Source organism: Trachinotus anak, unplaced genomic scaffold (assembly GCF_046630095.1).
Source record: "Trachinotus anak isolate AG129_WGS33_773 ecotype Australia unplaced genomic scaffold, CSIRO_AGI_Tana_v1 ptg000009l, whole genome shotgun sequence".
Lineage (NCBI taxonomy): Eukaryota > Metazoa > Chordata > Actinopteri > Carangiformes > Carangidae > Trachinotus > Trachinotus anak.
Window position 1 is genome coordinate 6,876,251 of NW_027273860.1, and position 26,754 is coordinate 6,903,004.

The 26,754-nt window shown below is 41.1% G+C and overlaps 2 protein-coding genes across 8 annotated transcripts in view; one reads left to right on the forward strand and one right to left on the reverse strand.

Annotated features, from left to right (window-relative positions):
- Positions 1-91: 91 nt before the first annotated feature.
- Positions 92-12,505, reverse strand: nfx1 (nuclear transcription factor, X-box binding 1). The gene is made up of 23 exons (XM_071484873.1): positions 12,260-12,505; positions 9,999-10,925; positions 9,274-9,435; positions 8,883-8,960; positions 8,588-8,693; positions 8,036-8,107; positions 7,774-7,913; positions 7,507-7,603; positions 7,177-7,394; positions 6,559-6,656; positions 6,151-6,181; positions 5,975-6,057; positions 5,321-5,429; positions 4,993-5,112; positions 4,811-4,890; positions 4,491-4,721; positions 3,866-3,939; positions 3,682-3,783; positions 3,213-3,350; positions 3,026-3,092; positions 805-950; positions 614-718; positions 92-431 (listed from the first exon to the last, which is right to left on the reverse strand). The coding sequence occupies exons 1-23, from the start codon at positions 12,276-12,278 to the stop codon at positions 356-358; spliced, it is 3,279 nt and encodes a 1,092-aa protein (XP_071340974.1). The 5' UTR covers positions 12,279-12,505; the 3' UTR covers positions 92-355.
- A 3,679-nt stretch (positions 12,506-16,184) lies between these two features.
- The window catches only part of asap1b (ArfGAP with SH3 domain, ankyrin repeat and PH domain 1b), a 57,495-nt gene continuing 46,925 nt past the window's right edge, over positions 16,185-26,754 (forward strand). For 5 of the 7 annotated variants that reach the window (XM_071484886.1, XM_071484884.1, XM_071484888.1 and 2 more), the window contains exon 1: positions 16,197-16,899. In XM_071484886.1, the coding sequence (XP_071340987.1) occupies positions 16,774-16,899 (126 nt within the window). In that variant the 5' untranslated portion in view covers positions 16,197-16,773. Of the gene's footprint in view, positions 16,900-26,754 lie in introns of all 7 variants that reach the window. The other 2 variants (XM_071484885.1, XM_071484887.1) reach the window with 2 other exon arrangements.

Below are 26,754 nucleotides of genomic sequence, written 5' to 3' on the forward strand. Positions count from 1 at the left end.
AAACTGGCTTCGATGAGGGAGCGGCTGCAGATGAGGGAGGCAAAGACAACACTCACGAGCTTTTCAAAATGTTCCATCTTCAGGATCCGAGCAAGTTTAAAATCAACTTTAATGTCTAAATTCATGAGGAAGACTTCACTCAGCACTCCAGCCCCCCAGATTTACCAAGTGAGGGGTTTTCCTACAAGGCAGTGACATCTTTTGAGATATTCTCCAACATGATTTTATTTGATTAGTGGAATTCTTATTGATCTCGATGAACACAAATGAGAAAGGTTATGGAGAGTTTTTGGCAGATGGACAGTGATGCCTCTAAGCAGATCCTGAGGTTTCCTCTTTTATTTCTGGCCTCACATTAGTCCTGGACATCAAAATAATCTATCACAGGTTCTTCTTTAACCATCTTTGACCAGGAGCTCCCACTGGCAGCCCTGGAGGAGAAATGAGAAGAAAATGAGTCAACAGAAGGCAGCAGCATGTAAGTTATTAATTCTTCTTTATCCAGAGAAACTTTGAATGATTGAGGAGGTAAGAGTACAGTGTGGTTCTTAAGGACACTCCTCTTACTCCTCTGGTTACCAAATGATGTCTTTAAACATGGAGGAAGACTCACTTGCTACTGTGCTGTTTGATATGAGCGATGGGAGGCGGGGCTCTCGCAGCTGTCTCTCTCTCTATCAGTGATGTCAGGGTTGAGTTTGGACAGGCCGACTTCCCCCTGGACACAATCAAGAGATACACAGGCACATCCTCAAATCCACAATCAACACTTTTTTTTATTCTATATTTGGTAAAAGGTCGTACTTGTAGGCTGTGATGACCACATTGCGTTTGGGCTCGCTGTCGTAGCTCACGCTCTCCACGGCGTAGACCTCGGCCAGCTCGTGGATGATCTTCCGGTGTTCTCTGTTCATGGGAGGGAAACAGTGGCTTCTCTTTGGCTGTTTTCCCTGCGGGCATCAGTAATGCATTTGCATTAGGGATTGATACCGAGAAGCATTTCCAGCCCTCACTGACCTGCATCCCTCTGCTGTCCACAGACATTTACATGTGGAGTTCATACTGTTGCAATTCTAATGGTAAACGTCAGGTGTCATGGTGAGCTAAACCGCCAGAAATTAACCCAGCAAATCAACAGATGTCATGTTAAAGTATGCTGATGTAAAATGTCCATGTTTTTATTGTTTTTCTATGAGCTACATCTAAAATTTATTCTCTAATCCAGTGGTTCCCAGCAAATCTGATTGTTTGTTACACAAAATCTGATTTATTTGAGCAGACTGTTGCTCTTTTCTTGTGAAATAAATGATGTTTTTCTTTTTTCAATCTCTAAAAAGCATTCAAATGAATAAATGGATATATATTTATAGACCCGCAACCAGTAATGACAGGTAGAAATTAGGCATAGCTTTGTTTTAAGGGTTCACAAGCCAGGAAGGTTGGGATCCACTGCTGTAATCTGCGCAGTTAGTCGTCGGTCTTTTCCCTCCAAACCACATATACAGAGGCAAACGGGATAGAAAATGATTTTAAAAAAACAACATGAATGTTTGTATAACTACAGGCTGTTTCACTAATGTTTTTTTTTTTTCTTTAATTTTGCCAGTAAGTTGTGCACGTACTTTAGGTCTGTTATGAGCCCCTCAAACCCTATTAGGGGAAATCTTAATGCAACAACATACAAGGACATTTTAGACTAAAGTTTGCTTCCAACTTTGTGGCAACAGCTTGGAGAAAGCCCCTTTTCTCAAAGCTAGGGCCATAAAGGAATAGTTTTCCCAGTTTGCTGTGGAAGAACCCGTCTGCCCTGATCTCAACCCCATCCAACACCTTCAGGATGAGCTGGAACGGAGACCACGTGCTGGGCCTCATCACCCAAAATCAATGTCCAACCTCACTTGTGGCTGAATGGGAGCTGATCGCTGCAGCCATCATCCAAAATCTTGTGGAGAGCCTTTCCACAAGTGGGGATGCTTGTGGAGTGTTTTTGGGTATGTTGTGTATGTGTGGCCTAATTTCTGTAGACAGGGTCACTGAGCATGTCTAACCTGACTTTTTATAGTAGTATGCTAACAAAGGAAAAAGTTGGAAACCAACAGCTGCCATAAAAATGGCCCACCTTCTTTGCCAGAATCTAATAAGAAAGTATTACAGCAAAATTTTGATGGAGAAGATTTAATAAGCTCGTTTTTGGGTATGTAGAAACCCCAACAAAAACACCAAGGGTAGAAAATGAAATCAGTAACAGCAGCACGGTTTGCAGCAAATTCAAGACCTGAGAAAATAAGAAAACCTTTCATAAGCAGACTCCAAGACAGCAAAGCTTTGCACTCATGATTCAACATTCCAAACAAATATTCAGGAGGTGATAAACAATCTTTTGCATTTGGCAAAGAAGCCAAAGCAGTGACCTTGGCAGCTTCACTCCTGATTGCCTCAATGCATCGAACAAAGCTGGAGAAAGAACACGAAGACTGTTTTTCTAGCTGCCCCATGAGGTACCTACTAATTTAGCCTGGCTTAGAAACAGTTACTAAAGAGGCTTCACTGCACTGTCAGAAATCTGCAGGCAACCACAGACGGTTACATGTCGGAGGTCCACTGGAGAATTGACCAAGCTCAAAAATAGCTGAATATACAACAACTGGGTCAGAAAATAAAATGACGATGAGGTAAGCTGTGGGTTTAGAGTCAGGCATTAATGTCAGAAGTAAGAAAGGAAGTGATACCTCAGTTAGGCAGTGGAGGGTTCAGGGTCTATCAATAAAATTTGCTTGAAAACCTTTCATCCTATTTATTTGGTGCTCATAACGAGTTTATCGCACTTTCTTTGTGAATCTCAGTGTGGGGTATGTTTTGCTTTATCTGATGGTTCTGAAGTTCTGATGATGCAACATTAACTACAGTGCAAGCAGAGGTATTTAATCAGTTTTACCTCAGCTGTCTAAGAGCAGTGGGCTGTAAATGCAGCCACCAGAGGGAGCATCATATCACAGGTCATACAGGATTCACTTTATCGTCTCACCTTATTAACCAGTTCAACAAGATTCTTGATCTCCTCTTCTACCTCTGTGACAAATTTCAGATCTTTTCTGAAAGAAATAAAAGGAAAACAGAAAGTTGAAAGGAGTTTTTTTTAGTCAACTGGTTCATCTGCATTTTCTTCCCCGTGAGGACGAACAGCACAGAAAATAAAAGCATCAAAGACAGACCTGGCATCTTCTTTGAGGCTGTCGCTGTACACGGAGGTGGAGCGGACGTTGAAGGGGTCAGAAGAGGAGTCTATCTGTAACGCCTCAGCCAAGCGCCTGTTTCTCTCCAAAGTAGCGCAGTCTTGGTCACATTCAAGCCTGAAAAACATTTGGACAAACATTTACTCAGGGTCTGCATCAGAATATTAGGATTGGTGCAGTTCACACTTTATTTGTCTGCTAAAATAAAAACCTCTTAGAAAACAGATCGTCCTGAGGGCTGAGTCAAGCCTGAAGCTGATGTAACCCATTAACTGCAAACCTCTGATCAATTGATTTAAATATTAATGCAGAAACAACAAGTCTTTGGTCATGGTGATCAGGAAATCCATTTCTACAGACGGCCTCTAATGAGTTATTGCTTGGCTCATTGTGTGTGACTCTTGAAACAATTAAGCATCACAATCTCTTTCACACAACATCACTCTACCTGGTTTGTTTCAGCTCCTTCTTAGTGAGGAACGGACCAATGTCCATGGAGTCGCCAAGCTGCATGTCAGACAGTTTACTGGCCATGGCAATGGCTGCATACCTGCGGTACAGAGAGTGACGGATATTTCAACCACCTCGTATTCAAAATCCAAACAGCTTAATACAGAAACAGTCGAACTGACCTCTGATATGAACTGGCTGCTTCTGTGCAGATGACCGTTTCCTTTCTTCGACCACAATCACACTGTAGAGCTACCTGTGAGAAGTATTTAAAAAAATCAGACTAAACGAGAAGTGTCAAAAACATGAGGGATTTGGCTTCAGCTTGGTGCAAATGGTTTTTCTAAGCAGACACATGTGTTGCTTTTTGAAAGTTTGACACTGCTCATGTGAGGAACTGCTGCTGCTTTGAAAGGTCTCATTGTTTGCTGAGCTCTGGAGTTTGGAAGACTGCCACCAACATGTTTTTATTTCATCCAACTTAACTGTTTATGGCAGTTACACACTATTACAGCAGCTGTCATCAGCTGCTAGTAGCCTCCATGTAGCTAAAAAGAAACAGAGAGAATACACAGCTGGGCTGTTGAACATAACCTTCAAATCATTAAGGAGATATGACACATTCATAAGACTGGATTTATTCACTGAAAAACGTTTTCACCAGAGTAATAAGTTATTATACAGAGGAGAAATGTTTGATGATGGGAAAATATGCCTCAATTCCAGGCCTCGATGTAACAAAGACCATCTGCACAAACTTTGTAACCCAATGGAAGTCCAGCTGTTCTCTGTGGCAGTGTTTTGTACCTTGGCAGTGCAGGTGGTGCGTGGGCAGCTGCTGCCTTTATGACAGGGGACAGAGCACGGGTGGCCACAGTCTGGACGCAGCAGGATGCAGGGCTGCTGGCAGCTGCCTTCTGCCAAGCAATCACCCCGGTGGCAAATCCGTCTGCAGCGGTGCATTTCACATGGCAGCAATTTATTGCAAGCCAGGCCGCAAGAAATGTCTTGCAGATGACATGGGATGTTGCTGCGTTGCTGTGAAGAGAACAGTGCGACTTAACTCACAAGGATGAAAAACAAAAAAGAGAACAAGTGATACAAATGATCCTTGCAGGGGAACTTACCTCGTGCTTCCCCATGCACCACTTCTGAGTGAGGTATGTGCAGGGAGGGCACTTCTCTTCACTGTGGCAGTTGTGAAACACTAAATGAAAGGCAAATGTTAAGAAGACACAAAGATTAACTTTATTTATTAACTTATTCTCAGTTTATAACAACAGTGTGAACACTTGTTGTTTTATCTTACCTGGGTGGTCACACTCATGTCGTCTTGTACACAGGTTTTTGCACTCAGGTGGTTTGGTTCCACAGGGGATGGGTGGGTACAACACAGTGAGCCCACAGTGACACGTCAGCTCATCAAAACCTACAAACAGAGGGAATCATGGCACAATGGATGTCAGCTGTGTCGCTACATCATGACATATTAATGCCAAACATAAAACCACAAAGGAGGGAAAAACCAAACAAAAGATGATGTAAAAAACCTCAAATTAGTTGTTCTGTTTGAATAACAGAATAACCATATGGCTCATAAATCCTGTTGGACTGGGTAAAACAACTGCAGGACTCACTGGACTGCCAGCAGGGTTCACAGTTTCCACGGTGACAAGGCTCCTGGCAGCGGTGGAGCCCACAGTTGAGCTTGTAGCCACAGATCAGGGAGCACTTGTGCTCCACAATCTGCATGGACACAGACAGAAACCAGTGACACCACCTCATATATAACCAGACGATTTGCACAGACATTGAATACACTTTCAACACTCTTATTAGATGTGCTGAAATTTAACGTCGGTGTCACCTACACCTCACTGGCTACAGTCTGGCTCTTATATGAAATCAAACAAGGTGCAGTTAGTTCTGAAATTCCTGCTCTGTGAACAGAGAAAACAGAGGAAGGCAGTGGTATTCCTGACTGCTCTAAAGGAGAAAATCCTAAAACAACCAGAATGTATTCCAAAAAACTTTCACATAAAAATAATGGAACTCTCATATTTCTATTAAAAGTGACACAACTAGTTTGACTCCAGTCAAATTAAACAAGACTGCAGTGCATTTAGTAGAAATAAAGCACAGATGTTGTTTTGGGACAGAGCTGAATAGTTCTTGTTTTTCCACATTTTCAGTAGTTAAAAAAAAAAAAAAAACACTGGTGGGGTCTTCACTTTCACCATCAGTTTATTCAGCACTGCACGAGATGCGCTTGATTTTAAGACTATACTCACCACACAACACAGCTCGCCACACTTGTGTCGGCCACAGGAGCGCTTCTTGTTGCAGCGCCTCTCGCAGGTGAAGACCAGCTCGTCTGGAACAGAAAGAGTCAGAAATGAAAGTGTGTCAGGGAGGCCGAGGTGATCTCACGTTGGTTTAAGTTCGTCTGAATGAGCTTAAATCTCACCCTCCTTCTGGATTGTTGCACATGGGACCTCCTGGAAAACAAAGACATTTTTATTCATTTAAATTAAATGCTTTTCAAATAATTGCTACAGAGCAAAAACTAAAACTGGTGTCAAAATCATATCCTGGGTAATTCATAGCCTAGTATCACTGTCAGCTCTAGTCCTCCATCATCCCAAAACTTTTTTTAATGTCAAACATTCCCAAACTACACAACTGTGATCTGGATTTTTCTCACCACACAGCCTCCAGCATCACAGTTGTCTACATGATGAATGCTTTTAGTCTTTAGTAATGAAAAATCTGACACTTTTTTCCCAACAGAATTCTTTCCACATTCTTTCACACACAAAACAAAACAAATGACACCAATAAAACAAACAGATGTTCTGCTGGTGTTTCTGACCACCTTGGTCTTGGAGCCACATCTGCATCTGACAGTAGAGGTCAGTGAGCAGGGCCCACAGCTGCCCTCATGGCACAGATTCTCACACAGATGGATGGTGTCTGAAAAAAAAAAAAAAAAAAAATACAAGTTCATTAACACGCAAACTGCAAAAACACTGCCTGTCAGATCAAGATAATGTACATCCTGTTTGGACACACAGAATACTTAAGACCACTGAGCAGGAGTTTGTTTCAGAATTTAAAAACACTGATGAAAAATAGAGAGATGTTACACAGGGAAGTAACGTTTAGAAAAATACACATATAGGAATATAGGATTACATGTTCATACAACTTAAGACATACAGAGCAAATGACAAACAGAGACACATCACAGTGTGACGGGTGCTGTAAAAGATGTAGAGAATTTATAAGCTGAAAACCTTAACAGGAAACGATGGAAAAGAACTCTTTAAAGTCTTTAAATTGACATCATGACATTTGATGGTTTCTCTTTGAACTGACTGAACTGATCCTTTATTAGGACATGTTAAAAGTATCAGGGACTGAATGTGCCAGTGAGACAGTGACCATCTTTTAAACAACATAAAACTTGAGACACTTTGTCCCTTTGTCTTACCACTGGAGCCACAGGCCAGGGGTTTGTTGCACGTCTTTCCACATGAAGGGATGGCATCGGAGCAGCTTTGTCGTTCTGAGTAGCCCAGTTCTAGGAGTTTGGCCAGTGGCGTCTGTCCGCAGGGACAAGTCTTCACCAGGGTCGGGGAGCGTGGGCACGGCTGGCATGGGCCGCGGTGGCACAGCTGCTGGCATCGGTGAGCTTCACAGTCCAACATCCTGCACAGACAAAGAGTAACAATACACCACGTGAGGTTATTAACTGACAAATGAAATGAGAACTTTAGTATCAAAGGATGATGGACATCATTAGTGCTGCGCTCATACTCACTTCCCACATGTTTTCTGACAGGAGAAATGTCCCGATCCATCAAATCCTTCATCGGTTCCACACAGAACTTTACGAGTTGTAACTCCACAGTAGCAAACTGCAGAAAATAAAATCAGTTTAAGAGGTTGTCATCAGTTGATTTGAATCGTAGATTCTTTTTTTTTTTTTTTTTTTATTCTTAAAATAACTGACAGCTGCTGAGACAGACAGGCCACTGCAGGATTCATTTTATCAGGCACAAGGTGATTCTGTCAAAGTGAGACTCACCCTGCTGAACCTGCAGCTGGCAGGGCTGACATGCCCCACTGTGGCACACCTGTGTGCAGGTATGTATGGCACAGTTGAGCACAGCACCACACACTTTGTCACACTGGAGCACTGCAGCCTGGCCGCAGCGCATTGGTTGACTAGAAAGAGATGGTTCAGTTATTATTAAGGTGTCAAAACAGGGAGATATTTGTCTAACAGGGAGACATTAAAGGGAGTGGAAAAATACACACATGCAAATACACACACAGAGGTTAAATACCTGGTCTTCCCACATATGCAGGATTTTGTTACAAAGGCGGGACATTGTGGACAAGGTCCAGGGTGACATAAGCTGAAGAATAAAAAATAAAGTATTGATTAACACAAATATCCCTCTCCTGTAAACCTGTGTTTATGGCTAATGATAATTAAAGCAGCAGTAAATTTTAAAAACATATATATGTATGTTTTCATGTAGATCTATTAAACAAGTCATGTCGAATTTGTACAAAATTCTTATCTAGGGGATAAAAAAAAAAAAATCATTTTTTAAACATGTTTACAGTTTTTTTTTTGTTTTTTTTTTAAATAGAACTAGTAGATGAACCTAAAGATTCTCACAAACAATACAATCAGATATTATAACAATTTCTCACACATATCACCTCAAAACTGCAGCTTCACTTTCAAAATGACTTAAGTGGCAACACATCGTGGTGTTTTATTAATCAGCCTTTGACATCTGAAAAAAACAGGTCCTCTTCTAAAAGCTCCAGCATTACTCAAATGAAAACACAGAAACATGATACTCTTGTGATTTTTTCAGGCTCACATGTTACAGGGGTGGTTGCAATCCACTCCACTTCTTTTCTTTCCACACATGTCACCACAGCTGTGGGGAATCTCACTGCGCTGCCACTCTGGGTTTGTCACTTTACCTGCCAGTCAAATGTGGAATAAAATTAACGATGGTCTTGTGTTACCTAGTTTCAGTGACAGGCTTGATAGATCATAGGAATCTTACAGGGAAGACTTAGTGAAACAAATAGTACATGGTTACATTTTGATTAAACAATCTAACCCGACAAAGAGCTTTCTGTTTCAAGATGAATTAAACTGTCTCTCACCACAGAAGCAGGTGTAGGAAGTCGGGTGTTTCAGTGCAACATGCTGGCAGGCTGGACAACGCCAACCTTCAGCTGAATCTGAAAAACAGCATCATTTTAAACATAAATATAAAATTGATTTAAATGTAACATGTAGTTTAATGTTATGCAGCAGAACACAGTGTTGAAGCAGCAGGAATGCCAGTGCAATGTTTTGTTTACAGGGCAACAATGACCACCTTTGTACGACAGATGTACCCAATGCTGTCTACATAGCATTACAGTGTATTATACTATGCAGACCTATTGTTTCGAGCCCTCCAGAGAAGTCCACACTGACCACAGTCGAGGTCAGCGCTGCACAAACTGGTCAGAGAGTAGCGAGTCAACACCCAGATGTAAAAGGTCATACCATCAGCCTGAGAGGCTGGAGATCGAGCCCACTTCTTGATGCAGTTCAGGTGGAAGACGTGGAAGCAGCTCTGGCAGTTCCACACCGGGGCCATGAGCCGGATGATATCACAGCACACCATGCACTCGTACTTCTCTTCGGAGAGCTGCTCAATCAGACATCCTGCGGGGGGAAGAGATCGGAGGTTCAGAAGACAGCAGAGCCTCAGACAAATAACCCACAGTTAACCTCTTTAACCTAACAGACCCTTTTTGGCAGCTCCATCTGAGAAAGATCATGTTCCGATAAGCCCCGTTCACACCCATCAACCTTTATCCAGCGTTTCTAAAGATATATTGTGCTAAATTACAGGGTGGTGTGTATACAGTGATGTGCAAGCCATCTACAGATTTATGATATAACAGATTTATAATTATAATAGTGAAGCTACGTGTTTCACTTGAAAAAAAACTGAGCTGGAACAAGCTCTTAACTGAATAGAAAATATGTGACACTGTCAACCAGCGTGACAGCACTGATTTCTATTAAACTGAACTATTCAATGAGAACATCAAGAGCAAACTCAGGAGCCCTGGGGTTCAAGTGATTAGGCAGATAGGCAGATACAATTAACTGCAGCAATGGATTATAGATTTACCGTGACAGGTGGACAGTTGGTCTTTTTTTCTAATTATTACCAGCGATTTTGTCTCTACACAAAACCTCACAGGGACTTTCAGTCTAACCTGTCTGTGTCTCCTTGCTCTCTGGCATCCTGTCCCAGTTCCTCTGAGCAGGTCTGTGGTTTTGATGGTGTGTTCGTCTCCCCCCTCTGGCCTGGAGGGGTGCGTGTCTTGCCGAACCTCCCCCAGCTTTACTGTTTGGATCCTGAGATGATCTGCTGTGGTCTGAGTGGTCTTGGCTACTGGCTCCCCTCTCTGAGCCCGTCTCCTCTTGAGATGGTGGTTTGGGCGGTTTGATTGGCCCTTGCCGTCGCTTCACCTCAGAGTGTTTCCTCTGATGATCATCATATTGAGAGTCTGGACCTGCCCTGCTCCTGTGAGCTCTCTCTCTGTTTTCTGAAAAGTGATTTTCTCCTTTGGTGTCATCTGACCTCTGATGCTCTGCTGAAGTGTTGTTCTCCTTTAAGTGGGTGCCCTTCTTTTGTTCTCTTCTCCTCTGCTCTTGGTTAAACTTCCTGGGTTTTTTTGCCCAGGCGTCCTGGTCTTCATTGGTTTGTTCCAAATTTCTACTCACATCATCTCTTCGCCAGTTCGGTCTATCAGGTCCATCCATGGGATGTGCACCTGAGTGGTGGCCAGCACCCCTGTTGCTGCCACTGTGCAGGTCACTTCCAGGTCTTTGCCACCAGGAGCTGGAGCCACCAAAATTCCCATTTGCACTTCTATTCCCTTCTCTCCTTCCTCTACCTCTGCCTCGCCTTCTTGCTCCATCCTCTCCTTGGTGGGGAGGATGCTGATGCTCTGCATAATTTGAATTATTATGGCTAAATGGGGGGTTAAAGCCCTGATGAAAGTGTCCATGTTGTTGAGAAGGATCAGAACTATTACTACTCAGATTTCTGTCATTGTTGTGTCTGGGTCGAGCCCTTCTGGATTTGTGCTGATGTGGTTTTTCATGTGATGTCCCATTTGGATTGAGGTCAGGGGGGTCTGCAAATGGAAAAAAGTGACAGTGTTAAAAGCCTGAGGCTCTGTGATCAACAATCACAACCAAATACAGCTAGAGCAAATATATAGTACTTAAGAGTTTGTTTGTTTGTTTGTTTGTTTTGGTGGGGGTGGGGGGGCGAGGACATTATACAGCTGAAAAATAAACTTCAAAACATCACTGCTCTCTGGCAGACAAACTACAGATTGGAGACACAGTTTCAAAACATACATTTGGCATTTCAGTATTTCAATTTCTAACCATTTGTCAGGTGACATATCTGCAGAGAGTTAATATTGGTGGATATATCAACCACCAACTTATTAGTAATCCCTAATGGTTATTCTCAATACTAATTCATCTATCAGTTACTATGTCAGATCATGATAGATAGAGAGATACATATTATTATTTATCCCAAGGGAAATTCATGTGTCATAGCAGCAACATAGAAAATAAATTGGAAAAATATAAACAATTAATAAATAAATAAATAAATAAATAAAACAAGCTAAATAGGTTAATCTGAGAGGTAAAGACAAAGTGCATATTTACAAATGAATTGTGAAGACAAGAACTATGAAATAATTATATAAATAATAAATATACATAATATATAAATAAATAAGCACATAAACACCAGGTTAAACATAACAAACACCCATACAAAGTCACCAGAGCTCAGATACATGTCCTCTGGTCTTATCTAGCATGAGCAACATCAAAAATATGACAATATTAATGATTTTATTAACATTAAAAATGGTTTATGTTCTCAAAACTGGAAACGATTAGCTACAAATTTTAATAGAAATAATCCTGCTTTAAGGGCCACTCATATTTAGATTATTTTGTAGCCAGCAATTATACTCTAACTATTAAGCAACCAATAATCATTAAATAATCATCAATACACAGATTTTACATAAAAACTCTATTAAAACAAACACTGGTATTACAGTCACTAGTTACACAACTCCTGGCCTTCAAAGTTCAGTCACGTTGTCACGTCAGCTACGAATAGCATGATTACACTGAGATGCTATGCTATGCTAAGCTATGCTATGCTAACACTAGCTAACCGTTAGCTAGCTTAATGTGAATCATAAAAGAAGCATCAGCTGCTAGGTCATATTAGCTGAAAGTTCATGCTAGCTAACCTTAGCCGTGCAACTTACCACATAAACATGATGTGTAAAACGTTAGCAAAGAAGCTGAAGTGGGCGACCACACGAATTCAATTCAGTCTTAATATTAAGAATTTGTTTTAGCCTCTCAAGTTGTCAAGATGTTCGTTGTTTGTTAGAAAAAAATATTTAGAGAGCATGTTATTTACCTGAGGAGCCCTCAGCCATTCAGTTTGAACTGTGGTTGCTTCTTTCACGCAGCAAGTTTGAGGACAACAGACTGTTTTCCGACAAATGACAAGTGTCTCCAGGTGCTCAGCGACAACATCCACCTTCTCACCTGTGCCCTGGTTGTTACAAATGACACGAACTCTATTAAAATCTCAAACTATCTCTTCAGCTCCCCTTTTCAGCACAGGCTAGCGAAAGGCTAGCACAGACAATATAGCTAACGTCAATTGCACTTCCTGTTAAGATTTTCTAAATAAAACACGTAACGGCAGGTACTTCCTCAATGCGATTTTTAAAATCAAAGGCCCCATATACAGTAAACACACCTATAAACGTTGGCCTATACCTCTTCCCTCCATTATTCTCACCTGACAATATTACTAATTTAGATGGTTTGGTCAATGATAAAGCCAAACCAGAGGTATAATACTGAAATTATATCAGATTAGATTATTAATTGTGTAGAGGGGTCCTCCAAAGACACCTGGTTAAAAAAAAACATAATCTCTTGACAAAATAAGTAAATAAAATAAATATATAATTATAAATATAATAATAAATAATAAAATATAATAATAAAAAGTTGTCAGCATGGCCACAAGGTGGAGCTTCATGCTTGGGTTTGTATAACAGAAAATACAGAGGCTTTTCTGAGGAAAACAACAATGATAATTTAGCATTTATTTAGCATATATAAGTAGTAGATAAACATTTAATCATTCATTTATAACACGCCATAAGAGAGTTATCTGAGTAACAGCTCTAACAAATATGATTTTATAAATAGATAGGGGGATAGACCCGGGAAAGTCACCGGAGGACTGTCAGAGACTTGTCCCAGAGCCACTTCTTCTTTGTCTCTTTTAGAGGAAGAATCCTTTATTGTCCAAGTATGTTTTACACACACAGGACATTTGACCTCTGCATTAACCCATCTGTAAGTGGTGAATACACACTTGCAGCCAGGGCCCAGGGAGCAGTTGGGGGCCTGGTGCTTTGCTAAAGGGCACCTCCGTCCTGGACATTGAGGAAGGGGTCAGTGCTGTTCATCCACCCCCCCCTCCCCCCACCAATCTTTCTTCCTGCTGGTCGAGGGAGCCTCTCTCACCTCTAGGGCACGGCTGCCTCTGTCTTGGCTGCATGCTTCAGGTTGTTGTAAAGCTGAAAGGTGAACTGTCGCCCGGGTCTCAGGTTGCGTGCACTCTGGAGCAGGTTTTCTTAAAGGACCTGTCTGTATTTGGCTGATTTCATCCTTCTGTCGTGGTCACCTCCCTGACCACGGCCCTTCTTGTCTGGTTACTCAGTTTGGTCGCACAGCCAACTCCAACCCTCTTCCATTTCATAGTTATTGAGGCCACTCTGCATCTGGGAACACTCAAAGCTTTAAAAAACGCTTTTACACCCTTGCCCTGATCTAGGCCTCATTACAATTTTATTACAGAGGTCTACACTGGGTCCCTTAGACATCATGTCTTGGTTTTTGTCCTGACATGCAGTGTGAATTATGGGATCTTGTATACACAGGTGTGTGCCTTTTTAACTCTGTCAAATCAGATAAATTTGGCAGAGGTGGACTCCAGTCAGGTTTTAGACACACCTCATGGACAATCAAAGAAAGGAGGATGCACCACGATGAGGAGTGCCACAACAATGGGTCTGAATACTTTTTGTAAACAAGTTCAGTTTTTCTTTCTTTCTCTCTTTGTGGTGAAAAAAAATGATAATTTTACCAATTTGGGCCTCGAACAATTACTTAAGTGAGACCATCTGAGAAGTGTCAGGGGGGAAAAGTGCTAATGGGGTGAAAGTGCTAATAACTCATAGACATCTGAAGGGATAACAAGCCAGAAAAGCTGGGAAACACTGGTTTACTCTTTAACAAGGCATTGCATTTCAAAGGGTTTTAAAAGAAATTCAACTGAACAGTTTAAGAGGCCAAATAGCTTCACCACACACACTTCCTCAGAGCCAGAAACATCAGAGGCTCTAACTTCAGAGATCCAAAACCCGAGTTATACTTTCTCAGGACACCTATATGACAGTAATATATTACCACTCACTCAATTCCCTGGAATCCTATTGTAAAAGTGACCCCCCCCCCCCCCCCAAAGTCAGCTGAATTAAGAGGATAAACTCATCTCTGACAGTAGGCGACACTTGTGCAAACTCATTATAACTAACTGCTCTGTTTTATCAAACCATGCCTGAAAGTAATGACCAGAAACAGTGCATCATGATTCATTTGGTTAGCTAACTGTGGACCAAATGTAAAAGTAGAAGAACATAACACTGAGAAACTGTTTTCTAAATTGTTTTCTAAGGGAACGTGATGCAAAAATCTGCAGGGCCAATGGAAAAGTTGTTTAATTTGGTAGCTTTTCAAGCCAGCTGCTTCCAACTGACAATATTTAGATGGGCCCACAGTCTCCAAATAATACTCAGGACTGCAAATATCAAGCAAACTTTAGCTTTAAATGAACCAACTGACACACTACTGCTGCTGTCTTTCTGTGAATCGTTGTTTTCTGCATCAGGCCCACAGTCAAACAGCTCTCCCTGCAGTCAGAGTCCAGATCACGCATGCGCAGAAAGGCTCCCCGTTCCCGTCAACCAAGCGAGGTGGGTGGGAGAGGTTTGCGTCAAGTTACCGTTGAAAGATATAAATAAAGGAAATAATTTTGTTTTCAAAATAAGAGGGTAAAATTTTATTGTGACAAGCTTCTCGCTTTTTGTCGTAAAAAAACATATCTACAGCAAGTATTTGTGTGCATTATGATGACAATCTGATTCTATATAAGCAGAAACTTTATATAGCTGCTTAAGTTTTATTTTCAATCTCAAATAGAATCTAAATACCGATGAATTGCTATTATATAACACTTAATTCACAAAACATACATGCATACATTTGAAACTGGTTACTCCTAGTAATACATATTGGCCCTTTCAACTTCCAAGATACACAGGCAGCATAAAGCAGTGCCTCCTCTCTGGTGCAAATGGTAAGGAGGCGTGTTACACACAATGGTGGAAGTACAGTTACTCCAAGCTGTACCTTAACTGTGCATTTCAATTATATACTACTACATACATCTGCATCACTGCATTTCAGAGGGGGACAATTATAACTTTAAATCCACTACAAACATTTTATAACCTTTGTTACTTTGCAGATTCAGATTAATAACCCAAATGTATTTATACAACAAATAAATTATGGTATGTTCAAATATAAAACAATCATATGCACCAGGCTACACGGCTGAATTTCTCTCTGTTTTATAGGATTTTAAAATACTTGTGATTTCACCAGGACATCCTGGGTAACTAAGATAATATGTGTGTGTGTGTGTGTGTGTGTATATATATATATATATATATATATATATATATATATATATATATATATATTTATTATTATTTATTTATTTTTAGATCTATGTGTTTGTTTTTTTTTGTGATGTAAACTTGTAATTCTTCCCTGTTTTATAGGATTTTTAAAATACTTGCAATTTCACCAGGACATCCTGGGTAACTAACATAATGTGTGTGTGTGTGTGTGTATATATATATATATATATATATATATATATACACACTTTCTTTTTAAATTAATTATTATTTTTTTAATTTATGTTTTTTTGTGATGTAAACTTGTGCCTTAAGAAAGATGAGATTTTGGGGCACCGTTTTTATTTTTATTTTTTTTAATTAATGTATACGCAGACATTGCAACTTTAAGAACACCCCTTACACCAATCCCCACACCTATTCACCACCTCCTCTTACAACATACTTCCCTCGGACACTTACTCGGGTATTTGCCTGGGCTTTTATGTTGAAATCCAGGCCCGGAAGTCACGTCTGCCCTCCCGCCCTGCTTGACGCTGCCTCTGAGGAGCCTGGTCGCGGCCGAGCAGGAGAGAGCGGCGGTGAATGTGTCTGCGGCAGCGTTTAGCGTTAAAAAACACCAACTACGGCTGAAGAAGAGAGGACCAAACCCCCGCTGCAGTTCGAGACCACCTCGGCAGACCATGGACTAAGATAAATTTTAACCAGAGGCTGGAAACGGCGGGCTGTATTGAACATCTGTAGAGCATAATGAGGGCATCCGCTATTCTTCACGGCGGTTTTTCCTCCGAGGCTTAGTTAGACGCAGAGTGACAGTATTTATAAATGCGCCGCTTTTAGACATCCTCTCAAGGAGCAGACACACCGAGGGGACACAGCCTGCAGATATTCAGTTAATTCCCTCCTCCCATGGCCCCCGGGGAACAGTGAAGTCATTTGAGAAGTCACCGGAGAAGAAGAAGAAGAAGAAGAAGAAGAAGAAGAAGAAGAAGACGCGTCTTAATCATCTCGATAGTTTTACGCACGGCTCTTCCTTCCACCAGACTCCCCCTGCTTTCTCTCGATTTTTAAATCTTACATGGTTGTGTCTTTCTGAGCTTTCATCGCCAAACCCTCCAGTGGGCATTTCCCCCGTCAAAGGATGCCGGATCAAATATCGGTGTCCGAGTTTCTCTCGGAGACAACAGAGGATTACAATTCCCCGACAACATCCAGCTTCACCACTCGGCTGCAGAGCTGCAGGAACACAGTGAATGTGCTGGAGGAGGTGAGGCCTGTGATGGATGGATGCATGCACGGATGGATGGATGCATGCACGGATGGATGGATGCATGGATGGATGAATCAAATGGACTAGATTCTAATATAAAGAAATATATGTATGAAATATATTTGAATGAAAACTGAGTGTGGCCTCGGCTGTAAATTCAACTGGTGCTGATGTTGGAGGCTCAAATGCATTATTATGTTATGTTGCACAGGAAAATGATTGCACCTGTTGAGCTGCAGTTTCTGCTACAGTGCCTTTCCGATGTTGCACACCTATTGTAGTTCCCCATCTGAATCAGAAATGGACACCCCCCCCCCCCCCCCCCTCCACTCAGAGGGACTGCTTATGCAAAAGCTGGTGTGTGGAGGTGAACTCTCATCTTGTGTGTTCGCTGCTGCTCTTTCTTGCCAGATATGTAGAGTAATATAATAGAGACGGGTGGGGTGGGGGTGGGGGGGGGTGGCTTTGGTGGAAGAGTGCAGGGAATAGGAGGATGTGCACTCAGGCCTGCAGCTCTCTGTGTTCATTATTACATAACTCACAGCTTCAGAGCATGCTGCCAGGCTGTAGCAATGTGTGTGTGTGACAGAGAGAGAGAGAGAGAGAGAACAACCTCCTCTGGTCACTGGCAGTCAGATCTGGATTGAGCTGTTTCGAGATTATAGAGATCCCCCTCCTCTCTTTAAAATAACGGATTTCCTCTCAAACCAGGGAGATGCTGCGCAGGAACACACCCGGAGTCGCACTCTGTGACGATGCTGTGTCACCTTTGATTATGTAGGAGGAGTGTAATCAGGTCAGGCAGGTGGGCTGTGATATGTGTGTGTGTGTGTGTGTGTGTGTGTTTCCCACTTCCCCTCACCCTCCACTGGCATCCTTCCTGCCATGATTGAATGGAGCATCCAATAGGGGGAGGGGGTGCACACCTTCACTTGTTCTATGTTAATGCCAAAACATGACCTCATTTCCTTAAAGCACACTTAGCTGCAGACGTGAATGACTTCAGACTTGCTGTATTGAGAGTAATCTGTCACTTAAAGCAGAAACATTACCCAACGTTTTATTTATGCTCCTTTTTAAAGTGATTAACAGGGTTTATTTGCAGCTAAACACCGTGGAGTTAATATGCAAACACTGACATGAGCAGGACAGTAACCACAGATAGTTTGTTTAAAGAGAAAAAAAAAAACATAAGCTTAGTCCTCTCTTCAAACAGCCACCACAGCTCGCAGCCTGTGCCATCCATCACTTCCAACTTCAGTCCTTTACAAGTTTATTATGTCGTAGCAATAGAAAATCTACCAAAACAGAGCCAGGGGCCGTGTTTACTGCGAACCCGGGGCACACTTTGTGTCTGCTGACTGTAACAAGGGAAGGGCTCACATCGTGAATCACCTCTCTGGCTCTGCGCCTCCGAGCCGAGAGACTGCAGCAGCACAAACGAAAAACATCTGTTAGAGAGGGCCGCCATGTGCGCTGGGCTTCAGTAGCCGCTCTGGAATTTTTGCACAGGGATCACATGACAAGGAAGACCATTATGCTGGCACCGAGGAGCAGGCATCATGCTCTTCTGTGTTTAGACAAAGGCAAGATACCCCTGAAACATTTGGGAGAGGGTAATCGGCCAGTCGGGTAACTCAAACCGGGATACACCCATCAGACGCAGGCCGTGGCAGAATACTAGCAGCAGGCAGCCAGCCTACAGTCGTGAACGCTGTTAGATTAGCGTCTGTTTTACAGAATTCGCTACCCTGTTTGATCCCGGCGCAGACATGCAGGGACCCAAAAGAGGCTCTTCAGAGATGCAAAACTGCCTTTGGCATCACTTTGCCTGAGGAGGAGTTTGTTTAAAATGCCCTGGATTTCTGCTGAGCTCCGAGTTCCTGTCCTCAAACTGAGAGCATTCACCCCTTTTTTTTTTCTCCAAGTCATTTCCTTGGTATGTTGACAAGGTAAATTATGCAAAAGTACGGCGGTAAATATTTAATGCTGTAACCTGAGGGGGAGAGTTGACTCCGCAGGAGAGTTGTCATTCTCTGCGTGCTTCCACTGAGTCATCAAGAGGTGCAAAGAAAGGAGAGAAGAACGGCCTTGCAGCATCATATTGTCTTAATTCAGCTCCGCACATCAATTACTGATCTCTGCATAACAACACAGAAGAATCCATGAATCACCAGGCTCCGTCCTGGAGCTCTTCCCTCCCTGGGGCCGCAGCGGAGCTCTCAAAGATGTTTACTGTTTATACTTGTATCAGTGCAGAAATATGGAAAACAATGAGCACGAGATGGGGAGATAAAGCCCTAAAAATATCCTTTCTGACCCGCTGTCCTGATTACTTGGGACGCAGGAGACGGAGGCATTGTGTGTTATTCGTGTGTGTGGGTGGCAGACTGGAAGCTGGTTGATGTGTCTGGGTTTTATTTTGGTGACATCCTTGGTGTAAATCAGTCATTGTTGTGGTGATCTTTCTTTTCCCGCTACATTTCCCAGGATTTTCTGTTGGATGTTTGTTGGTGATTATTTGTTTGTTTGTTCATCCAGATGCAAGAGATTACAGCTGCAACTCACAAGCATCTATCTATTGATTATTGCCAAAGATAACGGTAAATGTCCGCCCATGTTCCAGGAACACAAAGTCTTAGAACTGTTTATTCAGGGTATTCAGTTAACACTGATGTGAATCAGAGCAAAGCAATAAAATCTTTGGACTTTCAACACTGCTTTGCTGTTTTTAATCAGCTACAGGTTTAACAACCATATTGCTGTAGAATTTCATTTGTTAATTCATTCTCTTCGTATTTGATTTCTCAGAACCCTGTTGGCAGATTGCCATGAAATTTGCTTTATGACCCATGACCTTTTCTTAAGTGCCACCTCCAAGTAAATTTGACACATTTTGCCCCCACTGCAGGTAAAACCTCCAAAGTATGACTTTTATATTCGGAGTATTGCGATCATTGCTGCCAGGAAAGGGGGTTTTGAAGCTTAAATCTCTTTTCAGTGTCTCTGGTTGACTGGTTAACAGCTTATAACGATTAACCAAATGATCAAGTTATAATTGATCATTTCTCTGCAACTTAATCGACTAATTATTTCAGCAGGTTTGGAGGTAGAACCAATTTCATCCATTGATTGTAGACATACACCGATGTTGTTCACTGTTTGTTGTGTAGTAATACACTCTCAGTGGCCAGTTTGTTACCTACAGCTAGCTAAAGCTAATGCAACAGTCATGAAGGTTGTAACGTTCAGTTTTAGAGAGGTGATCACTCAGCTCTGTCGTGGAATTTAGGTGATATTGTTTTTATGGAGAATGTCACTTGTGCTAATTAGAGGTGCTATTAGTTGATTCATTGATTAGTTGGCAACTATTTTGGCAATCTCTTAATCGTTTAAGTTATTATTCGAGAAAAAAACACTACCCATTGTCTGTTTGAAGCTTCAGTAACACGATGACTTGCTGCTTTTCTTTAGTTTTTATCACTGTAAACTGAATATTTAATGTTTAGATTATTGCGTGGGCAAGTGAAGACATTTCAAGACGTCATCTCTGAATCTAGGAAACAGTGATGGACATTTATCAATATTTTCTCACACTGAGAGCCTTACTGATTAATAATGAAAATGATTTTTATTTGCAGCTGTAGGATAGTAATAATGCTCTTAACATGATTTTCTCTTCTGTGTATCAGTAACTTCGATATTAACACACAAAAATATCAGCGCATCTGTAATTTGTTTGCATCACCACCTGTATTTTTCTTCCAAAGACCAAAGAGGAGCAAACATAATGACTTGACTATCTATAAAAAACTACTCAGCAGGTTGTGTTTGTTGTTCAGCAGCAGAAAACAGCAAATCTGACATTTGCTTATTTGAAAATGTCGCAGGTTATTACTCCTGCTTTCTCCAATTTTCTCTGGTATAAGTTATAATTAGCAGCAGGCACTTGTTATTCCCCTGTGGGGCATGTATTGTCGTTCGCTCTCTACCCCACAGATGGTACTTTGCGTCACTGGGTTTGCTTTCCTAAACCACACAGAGCCGCAGCAGTGATACAAGGGAAACCCTCACTGCATTGGCATTCCTTTGAGCATGCCTCTCACACCACATCACATGGGCTGGACCAGAAAAATGTTGACTTTTCACAGTCATTCTATTCAAGCATGGCTGGGCTTGACCTAATAGGCAGAGGTCTTTTATATTTTTTACTTTTATATAACGAGCCTTTTCAGTCCCAGATTTTTTTTAATTTTTTTTTTTAGCTTGAGACACTTTGATGCCAGCCTGCATTTCAGAAAAGAAAAGAGCTGAGTGAGAAGTTTTATCTCAAAACACTGCCTTTTTACATCGGAATGAAAATCATCGCCTTAAGTCGTCATTCTTCATCTAGTTTGTGAGTCCAAGGAGTGGACTTAACATTCCTACCATTCTTTTAAAAGCTCTGGTGTTTATTTACAGTATGTCATTTTAGAGTTGCGCTAGCTCCTATCAAATGTTGGATCTCTCACTGTGGAACAGTTTCTTCTGTGAGAAGCCCTTTGAAGATTTTAACCACTTGTGATGGTGAAGAGCAAAGACATTTCTGCCAATTGATGGTGCGTCATGCATATTAACATTGCTTTTGGTAAAAAGACAAAAAGAACAAGAAGAGCTGAAGCTGATGGTTGTTTTAAAGCATAAAAAACAAGTGTTCACAGTAACGCACAGGTTGGCTCAATGGTCACTATTTCAATAATTAATTCTCTCACTACAATGACAACTAAACAATGAATTCTAATTATTTGAGATGATTATTTTCCCATTAAATCAATCAGTCAGAAAACTGACCATCACAATTTCCCATAAACCACTGCGACATCTCAGGAAGCTTTCATATTGTCCAACCGGCTGCTTAAAAGGTAGAAAATATTCAATTTGCTGTCAATTAAGACAAAGCACGGCAGGAACCTTTCGCATTTGAACCAGGAAATGAATTGACCAATCATTAAAGCTCTAAAATACAGCTTTTGGGAGTCATGTAACGAATATAACGCTCAATAGATGAGTCAATCTCAACACCTACAATCAAGGCCATTAATCAATCGCTGCAACTTGACTTGATCAGTCGGTGGAGGTCAGAAGATGTTGTCTACTGCCAAAATCTAAAATAATAACATATAATAACAAATCAAGAACTTAAAGAAAAAAAGCCATCTTATAACTCATTAAAATGCTATGTTGGTGTTGGACTTGTGCAAAAACTGCAGTAAAAAAAGAGTAACCAAAAGTCTTCACCCAAACAGCCCCCAGCTCCTCCACGGGACGTAGGAAACACATTAAAAAACCATTAAAAAACCATTTTTTTTTACATGTTGTCTTGATTCACAGAAGAGTTGTTGTTTTTCCTTGAGTTCAAAGAAGAGTAAAACATACACTGTGTGTTAATTACCATAGCTTTAAGTTCTTTTTTCTGAAAAGTGCCCGAGGCCGCAGCCTTCATGACATGAGGTCATGTGAGTCCTTGTCTCCGTCACATGTAACATCAGCTCCACCAGCGAGGACCACAGAGTGAACAGACAACTCTTTTTTCACAAGCGTTTGCTCATTTAGAGAAGAAGAAACTGGAAACTCCCTTAATATCCGATGAAATAGAAAACTTCCTGACTGTCCGATGAAATAAATTGATTTTCATGTAAAGGAAGTTTCATTTTCACTTTCGTTTTTCACAGCTGATTGTTTCACCTGTCAGGGCCTGTATTCTGTCTCATTCTTAATTAACACTGAATACATTTGTGTGTACCATGTGCCTGTGTGAGAGTCAAGTGTTGACTACTTAAATGGATTAAAAAGACTAAATCTGTTATATTTTGCTGCATTGTAAATTACATTTTGCATCATCATCAGACGCTATAAATAAATAGATTTCCTCCCACGTCCTTGCTTGATTAAGTTTGATATTTTGGACTGCTTTTAGTATCTCCCCACTAGAACTGAGGCAAAAACAATGAATAATTCATAAGGATGAGACAGGTTTTTATCATAGTTGGCTTTACATAACCAAACTGAGTGCTGGCTATTTAAGGCTCCCTTCTGCAACATTTGTGACTGAGGAGCGCAGCTGTGTTAAGATTCAATTATTAATGAAGTTATGGCTTTTTATTCATCATTTGTCCCTTGTGTCACCGAACCCAGTGAATCATACTGTGTGAGTGAATGGGAGCATTTTTTGTCCCTTGGCACCACTGGCACATGACATCTTGTTCTAGTTAAATTGCACTGTAAAAAAAAAAAAAAAAAAGAAGCAGTTTAAATGGTCATTTCCAGGATTCTCTGTCTCAATTTTGACATTTTCAGTGCTAAGTAAACAGTTGTCACCATAGTGTTTCTTCACTGCATTTCCCATAGTTGACACACTAATATAAGATTGACTCTAGTGATAGGATATGTAATTTCTTTTTTGGGGTTTTTGTCCCAATCTGCCACCGTAGATCTGCTTTTCCATTTAAGTAGCAGTTGAGTGTGGAAACATAGAGTCTTTGTTTTATGATGCTTGTTATGGTCAGTAGGGTGAACAAAGTCAGAGCTTCAGTAGTTCTTTAACTTTCATATCATATATATCATATAAGTGTATGAAAGAGAAAAGGCAAAAGGACTTAAGATAAGACACAGGACGTTGAAAAGGCAGAAATTTGCAAAATTTTGGAGAGAATTTGAATTTGAAAATGAATCCACTGCTGTGTTTTAGCTGCTTTTACGTGCTAGCAGAGGAAAACAGCGGCTAACTCAAAAGTGCAGGCTAAAGAGCTTTATCCAGCTACGTCAAGCCTGCTAGTGTAGCTGCTACACAGCCTAACGCTCCATTCCCGCCATGTTTTCAGACTGTAAACGGCACAAAAATCGTTGATTCAAAAGTGTTATCCCAATGGCTGGCCTTGTAGTAACACCACATAAATGTCAATTAACCCCACCTTAGCTGTCTTTATTATATTAATATTTGTTGTGGTTTGCCGACAAGTAAAAGCAGATATAAACTGTTTACCCTTTTTAATGAGCTGAAAAATAGGATTCATGGTGGCTTTGCTGCCATTTTACCCCTGACATTTCTGTGTTTATTTGGACCAAATAGGAGATAGATTATGACAGCCTTCCCAGTTATCTGCAGTGTGGAATTACATCTCAGCCACTCATAATCCCAGTCTGTACAATATGACATGGACATATGGAGAGTAAACACTATACTGGTCTGTTGGTTGCTTAATTATTTTATTTTACAATTTTGTAAAATTAGTATTTGTTTATATTTGAGAATATGGACAGCCATGTGCATTTGACAGCATATTGTGAGAAATAGCAGTTTCATTTTGTTTGACCAAGTTACCAGTTAATTAGGTACACTTAGCTAAAACTAATGCGGTTCAGCCTACCCTCACTGGTATAAACGGGAGGACAAAATAATAGAAACACCTGTCAGTATAATTCAGTAGCACCATAAACTAATGAACCAAACCTCTGTAATATAGTTTCAACAAAACTGAACATTATAAGCTTCATGAAGGTGCAGTTTACTGCAGGACTGTTGTGTTAGACTGCATCAGTTTTAACTGGGTGTTCCTTACAAAATGGCAGCTGAATGTAATTTGGAGGAAATTCCAAGTTCTGAGTAAATGTGATGTGTTTATTGAAGGTATGCAGACCAGTGCTGTAGATTGCAACACATCATCACAGAATTAACTCCAGGAATCCAACGCATGTTACAAAACGATGATGCATCAAATAAAAGAGCATCCGAAGGAGGGAAATGTAACTCGTAAGTCCCCCGCGAAAATACTAACAAACCTCTGAGCCATTTTCTAATTTGTTCTCTGTCTCCCACAGCAGGAGGTGAGACTGTGTTGTGCCGCTTGTTTGTTGGCTTGTTTGCCGTCTGTGGCTGAAATCTGATAATCGGTCTGTGGGCCACAGCTGTTGGCCTACCTTCCTGCCACAGCTGCACTGCGTATATCATCAAGGGCTATTAGCCGGCAGCGGATTAGCCCCAGGCTAGACTCTGCTCTGGCGCTCTGATCCCCCTGCTCTTCCCCAGATTTAGGTGAGGAAGAGTGGGTCAGTGTTCACATCTGTCTGCTGCCGGTCTCACGCGGATGGATGGTGTTAAAGTCTCCCTCCATCGACAGCCATTTTAATCTCCAAGCAGGCTATCAATGAAGCCAGGATGCATTTACATGACACCGAGGATTTCTGTTTAAATAATTCAAATTATTAAAGTATATATATATAAATATGAAATATGAATATATATAATTGAAATTATTGTTTGACTATTATTATTTATTATTATTTATATTATTACAGGTACAATACAGTATGTAACTATTTTCAGCCGCCATGCTAGCGACATTGTCGGTCGACCACTTTTGTCCAGACTGCAATATCAACAACTATTGAATGGATTTGATTTGATACACAGAGTGTTAAATATCTGTCGTTCAGCTGTAACAAAGCAGCCACAGACTGTCTTCATCCTCCTTCATTCGCCTTTTGTGTTTGTTTGTCCTCCATGATTATATCAGCGCAGTGTTAACATTGTTGTTCTCAAGGATGGCCCTGAAGAACCAGGAGACAGTGTTGTCCTGTGACGGCTGGCTGTCTTGTTGTGTCCTGAGGGGTAAACACTGCATCTCTGTCTGTGCTTGCTTTGTTGGTGTTTGCCCCTGGACTGTGTCTGTCTATGTGTGTGTGTGTGTGTGTGTGGACCAAAGCTAAACAACTTGATACAGCCTTTCAATGCCGAATTTGAATGCTACCTTCCCAAAAACAGCCAATTCCCTGCTGAGATCATTCAGGCGTGCATGAAAAGCATTGATGGTCCTTCAAGACGAGTTGTTTACACCTTTTCCCGATGCCATTTAACGTCAGTGAAAAGTGTTAATCACCTTTTCTACATCATGACAGCAGCTGTCAAAGCAAATGTCGCTCTGAAAATGGGGAAATCCATTATTACAGCATTAAACACAGCTCCACGAGTGGTTAAAGCTTTTGTTGGTGGTCACAGTAAAGGCTTATTTCTGTTCCTCTGTATGTCCAGTTGCTCAAATGTCTGAACATCCAAATGGCCCGTGGGAGTGGATACACCTGTGGTTTTGGAATAGCTGGTCTCTCACCCAGCAGAGTCCCATAAAGTGTGAAATCTGAGACTCGTCTGCAGAAAAACTTCAAGGAATGCCATAAAGCGCTCTGCAGAGTCCTCGCCTGTGACTCTGGCTGAGGACTCATGACTGGATCAGGAACGTTAGTGAGAGGCTAGAAAAAAGAAAAAAAAATGTTACTTCTCCTTGTGCATATTTATCAAGGGAGCACATTCCTTGGCGATGTGCCCTAAAGATTTACAACGTGGGCGGCTGGTTGGTAGGAAGTGTAGCTGGCAGACTTATCGGCTGATCAATGATAAGCGAAAGATTAGTGATGAAAGCCTGGAGTAGTTTATTTGAGTTTTTCTTTGATCGACCTACACTGTTACAAAAGACAAGTCTTGTTCTTTTGCCAGCTCATCTAGTGTAGTATTTCTCCTTTATTGTGTTATAAATGATCAAACACTAACGCTCAACACCTTCAATGGTGGTTATAATAGGCCAGACTTTCTCATTGTTCAACCTGTATTGTTAAAGCTTCAGCTTCAATAATAATGTGTTTGTTTTCTGTGTTTTTGATGAACAATATGACAACATGACAGCCATTATTTTCTTGGTCTGAAAACTGTCAACAAATTCCATCACAGTTCTCCCAAACCCAAGCTGAATTAATCATGTGTCTTGTTTTGTGCGATCAGCTGCCCCCAAATCCAAAGATAATTAGTTTAATATCAAGGAAGAA

Coding starts and splice junctions, on each gene's coding strand:
- nfx1 (XM_071484873.1), bottom strand. Junction 8,961..9,273: donor TCCAGCCTCTCAGGCTGATG/GTATGACCTTTT, acceptor GCTGTTTTTCAG/ATTCAGCTGAAGGTTGGCGT. Junction 3,784..3,865: donor GCAGCCAGTTCATATCAGAG/GTCAGTTCGACT, acceptor TCTGTACCGCAG/GTATGCAGCCATTGCCATGG.